General features: G+C 44.4%; 1 protein-coding gene across 1 annotated transcript in view; it reads left to right on the forward strand.

The window, feature by feature from the left end:
• Positions 1 to 10,873: 10,873 nt before the first annotated feature.
• TM6SF1 (transmembrane 6 superfamily member 1) overlaps positions 10,874 to 16,173 on the forward strand; it is a 30,601-nt gene continuing 25,301 nt past the window's right edge. Inside the window, exons 1-2 of the mRNA XM_074966421.1 lie at positions 10,874 to 11,132; positions 14,629 to 14,732. Of these exons, the coding sequence (XP_074822522.1) occupies positions 11,041 to 11,132; positions 14,629 to 14,732 (196 nt within the window). The 5' untranslated portion in view covers positions 10,874 to 11,040. The remainder of the gene's footprint in view (positions 11,133 to 14,628; positions 14,733 to 16,173) is intronic.

Below are 16,173 nucleotides of genomic sequence, written 5' to 3' on the forward strand. Positions count from 1 at the left end.
CAACTGAGGGTTGCAAATTTTGGCACTGAAGCTACCATCCAACAGGATCTGAAACGCCTGGATCAGTGATGTGGAAAGATGAGGTGCAGCAAATTCTGAAACAAAGACCACCTCCTTTTTAATTTACTACTCCTATGCCTATGAAAAAGGGAATGCACGTTTTGATTGGGAGACAAAAAATGGTACACTCTCAGTGTCAATTTCTGATGTCATGTGCTCACGGTACTCTAGTGCAGCCGCACGCCACAATGCAGCTATAATGGACAGGAAGGCGAGGGGTAATTATATTCTGCCTACCTACCATTCCCCACATAAATTCAGTTAGATAAAATGTCCTTTACAACATGCCCAACTAGAAAGACGTATATCAGTAAGACTATGGAAGAAATTGTTCGGAAGAAACTATATTAATTCAAGATCATTAGCACAATAGTCTGGCAGAGAAGTATCAGGTGAGAAATAACCTGGATCCTTTTGCCATCTGCTGGAGTTTTGCTGTAGTACAACAGCAATCTTAAATTACTTGTGACACTTTAGAGACTAACCAATTTATTTGAGCATAAGCTTTCGTGAGCTACAGCTCACTTCATCGGATGCATACGAAAGCTTATGCTCAAATAAATTGGTTAGTCTCTAAGGTTCCACAAGTACTCCTTTTCTTTTTGCAAATACAGACTAACACGGCTGTTACTCTGAAACCTTAAATTACTTGTGGCACTTGATGCCATTTATCATCTCTCATGGCTTGGCAGGCTTTGTGGAAGCATGTGCCTATCAGAGGAAAATAATATGTCACTGTCCTGTGTGCAGGTTTATAATTAGGACAAAACTAAGACAGAGCAATAATGGACTATTTCAGTGAACAGAAGACCCTAGAAAAGGCAGAGGCAATTTCAATGTGATAGGCAAAAGCAGGAAAGGACACAACAAGGAGAAACAGCATAGCAGTCACTGGCCAGAAGTAGCACTGGACAGGGGATCTATTTTCAAAATGCATTCACTCTACTCACTTAAGAGAATACAGCTAGAGAAATCATCACCTCTATGCTTCTCCTGATCTGTGGTGCAGCTGGATGGACATGGATGTACACAGGTCCCCAGCTACACTTAGAGTAGTGGTAGGGCTGTAATGCAACTTTTAACAGGAGTATGCCCCCAAAGATCAAGAGGGTGAGTATCCCCACTATCCCACTCCATCCCACCAGAATGATTCTAGTGGAACTGAAGGCACCAATGCTGTGCCCTTATTTGACAATTCATTTGTGGGAGTCAAGAGCCAGATTTAAAGGAGGAAAAGGAGTCAGTTGCCATGGAGAGATGGTACAAACCATGAAGAGAAAGAAAGAAGCTGCAAATGAGAGCAATGAGGCTATATAGGAGACCAAACTTTATTTTCCCTGGATGCTTTTTCAAATCAACAGGGGATCTGGGCATCACTGGGGGGAGGGGTTATGGGCATTTTTATTTTCCCCTCTTCCCTTCTAGAAAGAAAATAACCTAAAATTCACCAGAGCCCCTGCAAAACCGTCTATCAGCTGGGGGCCCTAGCGGCCTCTAGACCTCCTGCTTATTAAAATAATTCTCCCTGGTAAAATGTATGCAAATTGCCAGTTATGCACCAGGAAGAGAGGAGAAAGGAGGGGGGGGGAGGAGAAGAGAAAGCAAAGATAAGGCAGTGAACTAGGGTAAAGGAGAGACAGAGGGAAAGGAGAGAAAAATGGGGCTAGAAGATAGAGAAGCATAGACAAGGTGGGTAACTGCAGAGAGAGAGAGAGAAGGATGTGCAGGAGAGACAGAAGGGAAAATAACTTTGAGACAAACACAGAAGGAAAGAAAATTGATAGAGAAAAAGAGAGGGGAGAAAGGAATGAGAATGAAAATAAAATCACAAAAATACACAGGAGACAACAAAGGAAAAGAGACATAGAAAGGGAGAGAAAACATAGGTATATGCAGCAGCAATCCACAGGGCTAAGAAAGAAAACTGTTATCACAGCTGTCTTTGTCAAACTTGGCTTTCCTGTATGTGAACACAGAGGATCAGACATTTGTTTTACCATGTAATCTTTGTGCCAGCTCCCTGGTTCAAAAATGTTGGCCAGTTTTCTTTGGCAGTAGCAGCATGTGGATCATAGCCATTTTTAAAGGTGATGTCATGGGATTGTACTTATCCTGCACAAATCAGAAATAACACACAACACACTTCCCAAAAGGGGTACAAGTAAATGTTACTAAATCCTTTTCTGTTCTTTGCTTTCTTAGTACACTCAGTTTCTATCTAGGAAGTGCAACATAAATTAATAAAGAGGAAAGTGTTTATATGAAACATACAGTATTAATTGACCAAGAGCAACTTTTCATTTGATTTCATTATGTATATGGAATGGCTCAGCTACAGATAAAAGACTACAAAGTTCATATGGATGAGAAGGTTTTGCTGATCAGTAGCAAGCACTACAGAAGGTCAAAGTGTGGCAGAGAGTTTGAGATACAAGCTTCTGACGTTTGCACAATAGCTTAAGCCAGCACAGGCTGACCATGGTGCCTTTCTTGTTTAAGAAACCATTGGGAGTAGGCGTGACATTCCCCTGCTGTTATCTGGACCAGTGATGCACTAGGTCACTCCAGTCCTCGACTCTGGGAGCCAGCCTTACCCTGCTCTGCCGTGAGAACCCCCACTCCTTGGCTGTTCACTCACAGCCTCTAGCCTGTAAGCTGCTTCCAGCACATGAGTGAGCACTTTTGGCCAGCCGCTGCTTGGATTGTGCAACCAAATTACACTAGACAATATCTCTGGTCCCAGACACAATCCTAGGAACCTCCGTCTTGCATTGTCCAGTTATGCACGCTGGACGCTGCAAGCTTATTTGAGTTCATGAATTTAACAAAGAAATTGATATGTACCAGGCTTGTTATCCCAAGGGGAGTCTCTGACATGCATCAAACCAAATGCACTGCTTCAGGTAGAATAAACAAACAAATTTATTAACTACAAAAGATAGATTTTAAGTGATTATAAGTCAAAGCACAACAAGTCAGATTTGGTCAAATGAAATAAAAGAAAAACTCTGTTCCTGGAGAGTTTTGCCTGGGCTTGTTTTAAGCCATGAGGACACATTTTCAGCCTCATAACCTATGAAATTACAACGTATAACATTATTATAACAACAATACTCAGTGCATCATGAGCTTTCCGAAGACACCCAACATGACAAACTTTGCATTGGATACCACACAATCATATTATTAGGATGAACATGGGGGTGCAGGGTGTTCCCCTGAGATACAGAGTGTCACAGTAGGACTTTCCCATGATGGGCTTTCCTTTGAATCCTGTCAGGGCTGGGGTGAAGGAGGAGGTCTATTTGCACATGATACAGAAGAAGCAGAGGATTCAGCTCTCATGCCTCACAGATTCCTGAGATAAGCACGATTCTTGGGGATCTACCAGAAGCACAAAGATGTCTGCCAAGTGGCCTTGTTCCACTTTACTGGCAGGTCAAGGCCAGCTCTTTAACTGAGATCTCAGAAGGTTTCTGCTGAAACAAGGTATTGTTTTCAGCCATTTGTTCCTGGAATTATTTCATTCTTCTCTCTTACGGATCTTGTCAGCTCCTTGCTTTCCCCACAAGGGTTCAATTTTGTGGGCATGTACTCAGTCAATGTTTGCTGTTCTGATGCGAGTTTTGGAACTGGCACATATTTTTAAAATTATTACAGATTGTTCCGATAAGCAGTCAGCATCCTTCCCCCACTACCAAAACAGAGAGAATGCTTCATAGCAAATAATGTATTTGTAGCTTATTGTGCTCCCTGGTTAGGAATAATAATAATAAACCTAGCTTTAATATTGTGCTGTTCATCAGTAGAGCTGAAAGCACTTTACAAAAGAGGTCAGTATAATTGCAAAGGAGGTCAGTATCTGGAACCATTTGATGGAGTCCTTTCCTTTTCATATTCAGTTTGATGCTGATAAACATCCATGTATCTGATGGATGTGACTGTTGTAACTGGCAAAGGAAGACACTCATGTTGCCACCGTCACAACTCCTACGTTACACAATTTCCACAAATTGTGAGTTTACAATAACAATAATTTTAAAAAATGATAAAGTTATCCCTTCCTTTAGAACTCTTTGTGTGTCCTCTATTCTCTTAGGCACTGCTCTTCCACAAGAGTCCATGCAGGCAACCCCCTGCAGCTGCATGGAGCCTAGATTAATTAGTGGAATTCTAAGACTTCTGCTTGTCAAGAGACAAACACAGAATCAGGGCCTGAGATTCAGAGCTCTTAGGGGCAGGGATTGATTTTATCTTTGTGTTTTGAAGAACGCCAAGCACAGTATCAGTACAAAAAGTTAATTGTGGTTAGATATGTAGGTCACATGGTATGTATCTGTTCCCTTCCCATCTTGGATGAGTGTAGTTCTGAGACTCTGGTTTTCAGTGAGAATACTCATGTTTACAATTTTAAAGTTTACTTACCATAAATATGTTCTAATGTATGCTTCAAATCCATGGATCATTGATATTCAGTTTAACAATGAAATGGACTTTTATCATTGTTTGCTTCCTCTTTGCATGTTGCTCCTGTGTTACTGAGTACAACTGGAGGGCTAGGTGGCACAAACAGCATACACAACAAGCAACTGTGAATTATGGGGCTGTAGTTCCATTGAGAGGTTTTGGTGATACCACTAAACTGGAAAATGAAATTCAATTGGCTTGTGAGCCAACAGAATCCTGAAAGATTGAATTACAGCCCTGTAAAATTTGCCAAAATGTGTCTACAGGACCAAATCCTGGTCTCATTGAAATTAATGATACTTTTGTCACTGGCTTAAAGGGGATCAAATGTTGGCCTCTAATGCATGGATCGAGCAAGTGACAGTCTTGCATAGGCTGTCTCTATGCAAACTATGAGCTTCTATCTATGTTTTCTGCTGCTAGTTACTCACTACTGTTGGAGTTTCAGGCATACCCCTGAATATGATGGTGGATTCTTGGAAGTCATCAATTTATGAGATGTCTTTTGGTTCACATTGTGCACTACATGTTACAGTGAGCTAATGGTCTTTCACAACACCTCTGAAGTCTTTGGATCATATGCTTATGAAAATAAGTTTAGAGTCTGGATTTTTAGCCCCATTTGTCCAATCACAAAAACATCATGCTGTTGTTATTTGCATTATAGTATCACTTAGATGCCCCTACCAAAATCAGGGCCTTGAGATTTATAATAGGTGTATGTATAGTACCTAGCACAGAGACAGTCCATGTCCCAAAGAGTTTACAATCTAAAAGGCAAGCAAAATAGATGCACAGACAAGTGAAGTGAGGTACCCAAAGGTCCACAGCAGGACATTGGTGGAGCTGGAAATAGAACACAGGTCTCCTGACTCTCGGTGCAATGTCACATTGCCTCTCCAAAAACTGGTGCTCCATTTGACAGGATTTACAACATCGCACGATTTTGTGCAATGTATGGTTCCCAGTCACTAGAGCTTCAGCAGTGGAATAGGTTGGATTCAGGACAGTTATAGGTCCACAGTGAGGTGTGTAGGGAATCTTATGAATCACTTTGCTTATTCTTATTATCTGCATATTCTCACCTGCTTGCTTTCATGATCAACAAAGGGCCAAATACTAAGATAATTTCCTCCCCTCCCGCCACACACACACGCTATTGTGCAGCATTGATGTGCAAAGTCAAACAGTTATTGTGTAGCATCCACAAGTGGTGGCATTCCAACTGCTGAATGATAAAGTTCCTATTTATTTATTAATCGAATATGATTTTGCAACATTAAAATGACAAATTTCAATGCATAAGTTACAAGAAATAGAAAGATTACAATTCTCATGGCAACAATAACTCACCAACATTGTACATATATAATATTTTGAGTACTAGTTAGACTGTGAAATGGACTGTAAACCTACCTTTATTTATATAGTAAATGTTGTTATTGCACGTGTCACCAGGTGGCACTATTACACATAGTCTTCAAAGTTTGTTTTCTTCATGTGCAAGCAAGTTCTTAAATCTTGGAAGAAATGCAGGTGCCCATGTTAATTTAGGGGTATACAAGGTTCTGAGCAGAGTTTGCTGATTGAGTGGCAAGAAAGTAATTGCTTTCTGCCTTGGTCTCTGATTAGAGCAAAGTCTTGAGGCAAAGTTGCTCCCTGAGAGATGGTCAGGGGTGTAAAAGAAAGGATTGCCAATAAAGCTAATTACACTTGGACTATGCCCAAACTGTATGTCATTGATTTCTCCTGCACTGAGAAGTCAACCTGCAAGACCCTTGACATCTGCTACTGCTTGGCAGAGGGAAAACGTTGTCAGAATGAGACAAGTGGTTGGAAAAAGAGGCATTAGTATATAGAGTATATGCAATGTCACTGAGTTGTGGGAGCGTATATAACAGGGGATACAGTGAATGGTATTCTCTCTGTTTTGATTGAACAAGGAGGCAGGACATTTTGGGAAGGGATGGTATATTGAAATCAGAAGGTTCTGTGGCTGGCGGGAATGACCCTTGAGAGCCTCTCTAAAGCAAAGGCTGGGATGTTGAAATCTTTGAATGGTCTCTGCCTGTTAGGCATGACATCTGGGGGCCCCTTTGAGAGGAGAATGGATGGAATGTTGGAGGCAGAAGGTTCTTTGACCATGGGAAATGACAAGTGGAGCTCTTTTAATAGTAGAAGGAATGCAGTATTGGAAAGAGGGAAAGCTCAATGGCAATAGGTCCTGTAACTGGAGAAGGGTTGGATTGTTTGAAGCTGCTGGTTTGATGGTGGTTGAGAAGTCAGTTGGAGTTCCCAATAACAGGAGAAGGGATGGAATTCCCACTTCTCCACTCCTTTCATCACTTTCATTCTTATCTCCATGCATTCATCTCTGCCACCCCTCTATACCTAGAGTTTATTTCCAACTCCACTGTGCCAGGTACTCACCCTCTTTTTTGAAATCCAAAATGAAAACTCATGTCTTCTGTGAAGGCCACAAACACTAATCCAGATCAGTAAAATGCTGCCACCTTCCCATATATAAATGAATGTCAAATCCCTACTTTAAGACAGAACCTTCATGATCTCACGCAGGGTGTGGCTGAATTGGTTGTCTGACTATACAAACTGCAAGCATCTCAGGGCTTGTGTATAATACTGAGCACATTTTTGAGTATTGGCAAATAATAATTAATAGTAATGATCACAATCTTGTGGAGTGATAGGGCATATAGGGGAAAGGGAGAAGTATCAGTGAAATGTGCACAGTAGAGGATGGAATTGGGAGCCAGTAAGCTGGCTGGAAGACATGCAAAGAGAAATAGAGATGGAGACTCTGTTAGCAACGAGGACAAGACTTGTCTGGGGTCAGAAGAAGCTGTGTAAAACATTAGGTCATTGCTGTCCCTCACAGCCGCACACACAAATTGTTGAGCACATGCAAGAGAATGGAATGGGCCATGATGCAGAATAACTGAGCGGTAGTGGAGAAGAAGACAGCCTCACTGGAGCCTGCCTATACTCACCTCACATAAACTTAGTTATGGTTTGGTGTAATCTCAGTCCTGCTGTTCCCCAATACAGCTGTTCATAATAGGTAAGGAGGATTTTCCAGGGAAGACAAGCAGAGTTACTGCCACAGGAGATCTGCTAGAAGAGGTTACCTTGGAAGATGTATTGATTCAGAGCCTCTCGTGGGTTCCTGGATCCTGTTTCCCTGGGCAGCCCTGCTGTAACTGTATTGTGCAGCCCCAGCTGAGTGGAGCTGTGGCCAGTCTGGGTTACTGCAGCCACACTGTGGGAGGATTTTCTGCTGCTAGACAGAGACAGGCAGTGAAACTGCTCCCTACTCTTTAGTGGATATTTGCTCACCACACTGTTTGCCATGATTGGGACTTTCTGCTCAAGGGCTGGAAGAGGGCTGGAACAGCAAGGGGTGTTCCATGACAGAATTAAGCTGCCTTGGCAGAGCAGTGATGGGAACTCTTGCCTGCAGTGAATCTGGCTCGAGCCCATCCACCAAAATTCACACAATTTAAAATAAAAAAGTTATAGATTGATTTATTTGTACATGATGGTGAAAGCCAAAGAAATTCTTCTCACCCTCAAAAAGCTATCTGTTCTCTGGCCCTAAATGGTCAACAGCTTAAGAGCATAAGAACCTAAGAATAGGCATACTGGGTCAGACCAATGGTCCATCTAGCCCAGTATCCTGTCTTCTGACAGTGGCCAATGCCAGATGCTTCAGAGGAAATGAACAGGATAGAGCAATTATCGAGTGATCTGTCCCCTTGTTGTCTAGTCCCAGCTTCTGGCAATCATAGGTTTAAAGACACCCAGAGCATGCAGTTGCGTCCGTGACCCTCTTGACTAATAGCCATTGAGGGACCTATCCTCCATGAACATATCTAATTCTTTTTTTGAAACCAGTTATATCTTTGGACTTTACAATATCCCTTGGCAATGAGTTCCACAGGTTGACTGTGCATTGTGTGAAGTACTTCCTTATGTTTGTTTTAAACCTGCTGCCTATTAATTTCATTGGATGACACCTCATTCTTGTGTTTTGTGAAGGGGTAATTAACACTTTCTTATTCACTTTCTCCACATCATTCATGATTTTATAGACCTTTATCATATCCCCCTTTAGTTGTCTCTTTTCCAAATTGAACACTCCCAGTCTTTTTAATCACTCCTCATATGAAAGCTGTTTCATAACCCTAATCATTTTTGTTGCCCTTCTCTTTACTTTTTCCTGTTCTAATAGGTTTTTTTGAGATGTGGTTACCAGCACACAGTATTCAAGGTGTGGGCATACCATGGACTTATATAAAGTTATTATGATATTTACTGTCTTATTTTCTATCTTTTTTTAATGGTTCCTAATATTCTGCTAACTTTCTTGACAGCCACTGCACATTGAGCAGATGTTTTCAGAGAATTATCCACGATGACTCCAAGATCTCTTTCTTGAGTGGTAACAGCTAATTTAGACCCCATCATATTGTACGCATAGTTGGGATTATGTTTTCCAATGTGCATTACTTTGCCTTTATCAACACTGAATTTCATGTGCCACTTTGTTGCCCAGTTACCAACTTTTGTAAGATCCCGTTGTAACTCTTGACAGTCAGATTTGGACTTAACTATCTTTAGTAATTTTGTACCATCTGCAAACTTTGACACCTTACTGTCTATCCCTTTTTCTAGATAATTTATAACTATGTTGAACAACGCTGGTCCCAGTACAGATCCTTGGTGGACCCCCCCTCCCTCCACTGTGAAAACTGACCATTTATTTCTACTCTTTGTTTCCTTTCTTTTAACCAGTTACTGATCCATGACATGATCCCAGGACTGCTTACTTTGCTTAAGAACTTTTGGTGAGGGACCTTAGGCAATAATATTTTCCTTTGAACAGTTAATTTGCTATATATGTTATCACTCACCCTTTGCCTTGGTTTGCAGCTTTGAGAACTTTTATGTGGCTGAAGTTTCTCATGCATGTACAAGTATTTTCTGGCTTATGCATTACTTTATTTTGGGACAAACTAAATATATTTCATTTAAAACAAGTTTTCCACACTTAAAGGGAAAGTATCAGGTTATAAAACAATTCTAAATATAAATTTCCATATCTATTTTGCCTAATAAGATGGTTGATTGCTAAAGCATAAAGAATTTTAGAACTCTCATTTACTTTTCACCATTCTTGCCATTTGTTGAACATAAGAATTGCCAGACTGGATCAGACCAATAGCCAATCTAGTCACTTATCCTCTTACCAACATGGCTGCTTCAGAGGAAAATGCAGAAAATCCTGCATGATACAGTTATGAAATAACCTACTCACAGGAAAAGTTTCCTCCTTATCCAATTACTAGCGATTGCTATATATCCTGAAATATGAAGATTTATAGATCTCTTCAAAACAAAACACCCCCTCCCCAAGAATTTTGGGTTTGGTTTTTTTTATCCTTGCTATTATAACTCTGGTGATAATCTATATAACCTTCCCATGATCCCTTCTTGAATCCTGCGAAGCTCTTGGCTTCAATGACTTCTAGTGGCAATGAGTTCCACAGGCTAAATGTCCCCTGGACAGAATATTCCTTACCAGTTTTAATTATGCCGCCTTTCAATATAATTGCCTAGTCCCTTTGACTTTGTGTGCTTCACTCAACTTGCTGGAAGAAGACAGACAAGTCGGTTTCACTTTTGTTTCTAGTCCAGTCAGAGAGCTTGCTTGTGGGTTTCGTGTATTCAGCGCTACAACGAGAATACTGCTGAAGTCCAAGCCCAAGTCTGGTTTTACTCACATTTTGTCTAAAAAAAAAAGAAAAGTGAAAAGATTGCTATACCTATTGTTACAAACATGGGGAGAAAGGGGAAGAGGGCTCTGTTCTAAGCGGCTTTCTCTCTCTTTAACCACTACAGCTGGAACAACTGCCTTGCACGCTCACTGTCCCGTTGGGGACGCCTTGCTCCAGTCCACTGAGCTAATAACGCCCCGCAGTAGTTTGCAAGGGCAGCTAGCCTGGGACGATAAAGAGAAGTGACTTTTCCAGGCTTCCCCGCCCCGATCCCCCAGAGCCCGGCCTCCCTGCAGTCTGGGACCATGTGCAGCAGCAGGGGGTGATGACTGGCTCTTGGCTCGCTCGGGCCAGCCAGGCCACAATAGCTCTCATGCCGCTGGCTGCGGGCGGAGGGAGGGGAGAGGTCCCGGGCGGGCGGCTGTGGAATGAAGCGAGGCAGCCGCAGTTGTCAGTCCCGTCACTGCTGCTGGAAGAACAACGGGGGGCTCCGGTTTCTGCCGCGGGGGGGCGGAGGGAGCGGGGGGGGGCGCGTTAACCTTTGCGGCGCGCAGCCTGCCAGCGACACGGGGGATGAGCGGGGCAGCCGGGCTGAGCCGCGGAAGGCAGGTCTAAGGGGCAGAGAGCGGCGCTCCGGCGGGGAGAACCGCTGAGCCGGGCCAGTGCCTCCGACCATGCCAAGCGCCCTGTGAGCGGAGCAGCTGCGGCCGCTGCTGGGATGAGCGCCTCGGCTGCCACCGGGGTCTTCGTCCTGTCCCTCACCGCCATCCCCGTCACGTACCTCTTCAACTTCCTCGCCGCCAGCAGCAGGTGAGCCGGGGGGCGGGGGTCCCCTGCGCCCGGGCTGGGCTGGGTGGGGGGAGCCGAGCGCCCGCGGGGGCCAGGGCAGGGCGCGCTCCCAGGCTGCTCACTGCGTAGCGTATTTTTAGAAGCTGGGCAGGGGAAGGACAAATGTGGACCCGAGAGAGGTACAACAATAGCCAGCGCCAAGGGAGTGGGCGGGCGAGGCCGCAGGGGCTGGGAGCTGAGGCCCCGCGGGGGGGGCGAGAGGGGGGAAGCGGAGGCCAGGAGGGTTGGAGGCTGAGAGCTTGGGGGTGGAGGGTGGGGTTAAAGTGGGACCTCGACAAGTGTTTTAGGCGGGAAATGGGTGCAAAAGGCTGAAAGCGGGGATCTGGGCTTGGGGAGCTGAACACTGGAGCCGGGCTCCACGGTGTGGGGCTGGGGTGCTGGAGCAAGGCGTTGTCCTTGGTTGGGGCAAAATATCTCAGGTAAAGCGATGAGATTAAACAGGAGGCATGGAAGGACATAGAGATCCGATATCAAGTTCTCACCTGTCAGCACCGTGGCTGTGGAAAGGGGTGGAGGAGAGATCGTGGGTGGAATTCCCTTTGGAAACTGCAGATCCAAACCCAGCCCCAATAAGTTCTTAATGGGTTTTTGTGCCCAGCCACAAAAATCCTTCAGGGATTTCCCTTTCAAAACTGTGGAAGTCCCCACATCAGTGGATCATTCATAGTCAGTTCCAGAGTCATCAGAGCCTAAGGTCACCATCATGCCCCCAAAGAAGTCACTTAAGGTTTTGCTATTGACATCCATGGGTGAAGAATCAGGTCCTAAGTCTTACTGCATGGGAGTAGTTTCAATTTTTCTGTACCTCACCCTCCAAACAGGGCCGGTGTAACCACTAGGTGAACTAGGCGGCCGCCTAGGGCGCTAAGATTTGGAGGCACTAAAAAGCAGTGCTCCCAATTTTTTTTTTACACTGTTGCTTAGGGGCAGGTACCTGTCAGTCTCCAGCGCTCGGGCCGTGCCAGGGCCAGCAGCCTCTTCACCTCGGAGTCTCCCCCGCTTGCCCGGGGGCCACTCCTCCTCTCAGGCTTCCCGGCTGCTGCCGCCACGGCCGCCCGGGAGGACGTGAGCCGGGGGCGCCTCAGTGGAGGAGACGCAAGGGGCCGGGCTCAGCTGGGGCCCCGCACCTGCCGGCCGAGAGCAGCAGGAACCGGGCGCCGCTCGGGAGGAGCCAGGTGGCCCGAGCGCAGTGTGGTGGCAGCCTCCGCAGCAGCAGGGGAAGGCGGGGAGTACAGGCGCCCTGGGCTCGGGCCACCCGGCTCCCCCTGAGCGGCACCCGGTTCCTGCTGCTCTCGGCCAGCAGGTGCGGGGCCCAAGCCGAGCCCGGCCCCTTGCGTCTCCTCCACGGCGGCGCTCCCCACCCGTGTCCTCCCGGGCGGCCGCGACGGGGGAGCCTGAGAGGAGGAGTGGCCCCCGGGCAAGCGGGGGAGACTCCAAGGTGAAGAGGCTGCTGGCCCTGGTGCTGCCCGAGTGCTGGAGACTGACAGGTATCTGCCCCATCCCGGCACCGCCTGCCCCCCAGCCCAGTGAGTGTTATCTGCCCCACCAGCCTCAGTCCCCTGCCCCATACTGTCAGACACCCCAAGCTCACTGTTACACCAGCACCCCTGGGCAAAGGGCCCCCTGACCTTCACAAACAGCTAATAATGCTAAGTTTACTAGTTTTCGGAGGTTGTCCTGGGGGTGGGGGGGCAAGGTGGAAGTTTCACCTAGGGCGCAAAATATCCTTGCATCAGCCCTGCATCCAAGGGAGAGTTTCCTCAGCTGTGCCCTACAAGAGGTCCCTGAAGATTTTCCAGTGTTCTACAAAGTTCTACAAAAACTTGAGAGAAACTTTGGATTTAAAATGTAGAAAAGGATCCCAAGAGTCTTTCTCCTAAGACACTTCAGGACTAATGGAGCATAGGGCCACAGTTAGCATCAGACATGTCAGTATGCTCCACTGCCTAAAAGTTTTTCAAAAAGTCAGTGCATGTGTTGCTGGTTTGGGTTGGAAGAGTCCAGGTACTTCAGATATTTTTGTAATATTCAGTGTGCAGATTTCTAAAAAGTTAGTGCATGTTTGATTCATTGCCAATATTTCTTTCTAGTAGGTACACACCATTGTGCAGAAAGTTTGCATTTTATTCAATTGAAGTACTCAATCCTTCAATCTTTACTCAATAAATAGATCCAGTGCAAGATCCACTAAGGCTGAATAGCAGGATTAAGATTGAAGGAGCAAGTCTGAAATGTAAAACCATTCTTAATTACTTGTCAGTTTTCATATTGTTTAAATATAACTTTCTTATTTATTTTCTTGAGGAGAAAAATCAGACTTGTAACTAGTGTATCTTCTGAAACCATATCCTGATGTCTCCAATATTCAGAATATGTTTTTTGAACAACCTTATGGTTTACCTAATTCTCCCCATATTATTTTGTATATAAGCACAAAGGGGATGGATTGATCTCAAGAATCTGCCCTAAAGTGAGTTTAGAACAATTTGCCAATCTAGAGATGTAAATAGATTTTAAATGAATTCTATTGAAAATTTTTTTTTCCTTGGGGAAGCTAATGTTTTCCTCTTTTCTCTCTGCGCCTTGAGTATTTCCATCATTTGTCCACCAGCACTTTACACAGCCTCTGACATTTATCCTCCAGGCCTTGTATTATGGCCTCCATCCTTATGGAAAAGGAGGTCCTCCCTGCAGAACCCCATCAACTCTATTTGCAAAGCATTCACCATGAGTCACACATAGCACTTCTCTCCAGCGCCTGAGAACACTTCTATAGCATTTCCTGCCCCTGGCAATCTAGGGCCTGGGAGAGGGAGGCCAGAAATTGAACCCAGAGCTATCGTGAGGCCCTGCACTATGCTACCCCCAGTTCACCAGGCTGATCAATTTGTTTTTTTGTAATTTTACTTTGAAAACATTTCCTTTCACAGCTAGGTACTTTACTGTGGCAGTTAAACTAGATGTTCATAATGGCCCTTTCTGACCTAAAAATCTATGCATATATGACTTTCACAGCCTATTTGTCCTAGTTTTTGCTAATGTCAGCATAGAAACTGAATTTAGTCTGACAATCTAACTTTCTGGACTAGTTGTTTATCAAGCTATTTTAACAACAAGGAGTCCGGTGGCACCTTAAAGACTAACAGATTTATTTGAGCATAAGCTTTCGTGGGTAAAAACCCCACTTTTTCAGATGCAACTTGTTATAGATGATGACATGTAACAAGCAGGCATGGAAGTTCTGAAAAACAGTAAAAATGTATAATATTATAAACTCTGCAAGGATTTTAAAGAGCAAAATTTTTCATTAGTAATTGCATTTAATTTAAGAGTAAGGGGGTACACTTTTGCTTTTGAAAAGTGATCCTTTTGAGGTTAGCTGATAAGAAAAACTGCAGAGTTGAAGGGGGCACGTGGGTGCTTGTTTTTAATTCCCTATTTTTAAAAATAATTTCAGTTCCTGGGCAATTGTAGCAGTTGGATCCCTGATTCTGATTTTCGTTGCTCTAATAGCTCGTACTCTGGTCAAAAGAAAACCTCCAAAAGATCCACTGTTTTATGGTATGTATTAGTATAATTAAAGAATTTATTCATTGGTTTGAAAGTTACATCTCATGTGGACATACTTTATGGCTGTTACCATTTGTGTCTATAGAAGGGTAACGTGCCTTTAACCTGATAGAAACCTTTTAATAACTTTGGGCCCGATGATGTAGGGTGCTAAGTGGATCTCAACTTCCACTGAAAGTTGAAGGAGCTGAGCAGGGGTTGAAATAGGGAGTGGAGGGAAAGGTAGTGCTAATCTTCAGCCTCTGCCAACAAACCAACTCCACCACTTGAAAGCCAAAATGAGATACTCACAGTGGACTGTAGAAGAGTTAAAAATCTGCTCTGCTGGGCCCATCCAGTTTTGTTCCCCTTGGTGGAGCTCAGGTGACACAGTGGAGCTTATTGAACACGTCAGGCCTGGCTCCTCCTCATTAGGACCCATTCTCCTAATGGACTCAGTGGGCTTCTTTTGGGGTTTGTGCCCCTGCAGGAGGGTTTGGATTCCCAATTGGGCTCCATAGGGCTGGCTGCCCCTAGATGATACAGATTGTCATAATCTGATCATCTCTCTTCATTCTTACACAATAAATATTCCACTAATAATATCTAATAAACATCACTAGGCTTCAGCATTAACACCAAAGTGTGATGAACGGAGTCGTTCTCACCTCTCAGTGCTATCATTTTAGGCTGTCCACAGACTCAGGCAAGCATCTCAGCATCAGTATACTCTTTTCATATTTGAAGGTTATTGTCACTACCTTAAGGCCGGGGAGATGTAATTGTTTTTTAGTGAAAGCTTAGATTCTGGAGCACCATATGGCAACCTACAGGAAAAACTACTGGCTCATTTAGTTGCCTCAAGCTCCAGCCCTAGACCCCTCCACACCTTGCAGGCAGAGCCCATAGCCCAGACCTACTATGTATTTTTACCCTCTGCTACTCATCCCATAACCATACACCTTTATCCTCCAAGGTACTGCATATGTTGCGTGGTGCTGACAACTCTCAGTTCATAAAAGTCACTCCCTATGGAGTCACTGAACACCTTTCAGACTAGGTTTCCTATGTGGTCATGGCTCATGACGGCAAAGCAGGTTCGCCCTGCTCCACCCCAGAAAGGGCAAGTCACATTTTCCTTTCCTTTTCTGCCAGCCCCTCCCCTTCTTTCTTCTGAGTATAACTGGAATGTTCAGTTTTCCTCAAGCAAGACCAAATGTTTGCAATTGAGGCTGTCTACATTATATGGTAGTTTCTAAGGGCTACCCAGTCCTCTTCATGTGATGCTGATCACCCACTGAGGTCAGTAGGAGCTGTGCATGTGGATGTAAGGAGTACATGTAATTAAGTGTAGCTATCTTGAAGAGTACACTTTGTGGCAAAATATTGGTATCTTAAAGTATTTAAACTAGGTATTGCTAGCTAGCAAGTTATATTGTCCATTATATATCTG

The sequence above is a fragment of the Natator depressus genome, chromosome 10, assembly GCF_965152275.1.
Source record: "Natator depressus isolate rNatDep1 chromosome 10, rNatDep2.hap1, whole genome shotgun sequence".
Classification (NCBI taxonomy): domain Eukaryota; kingdom Metazoa; phylum Chordata; order Testudines; family Cheloniidae; genus Natator; species Natator depressus.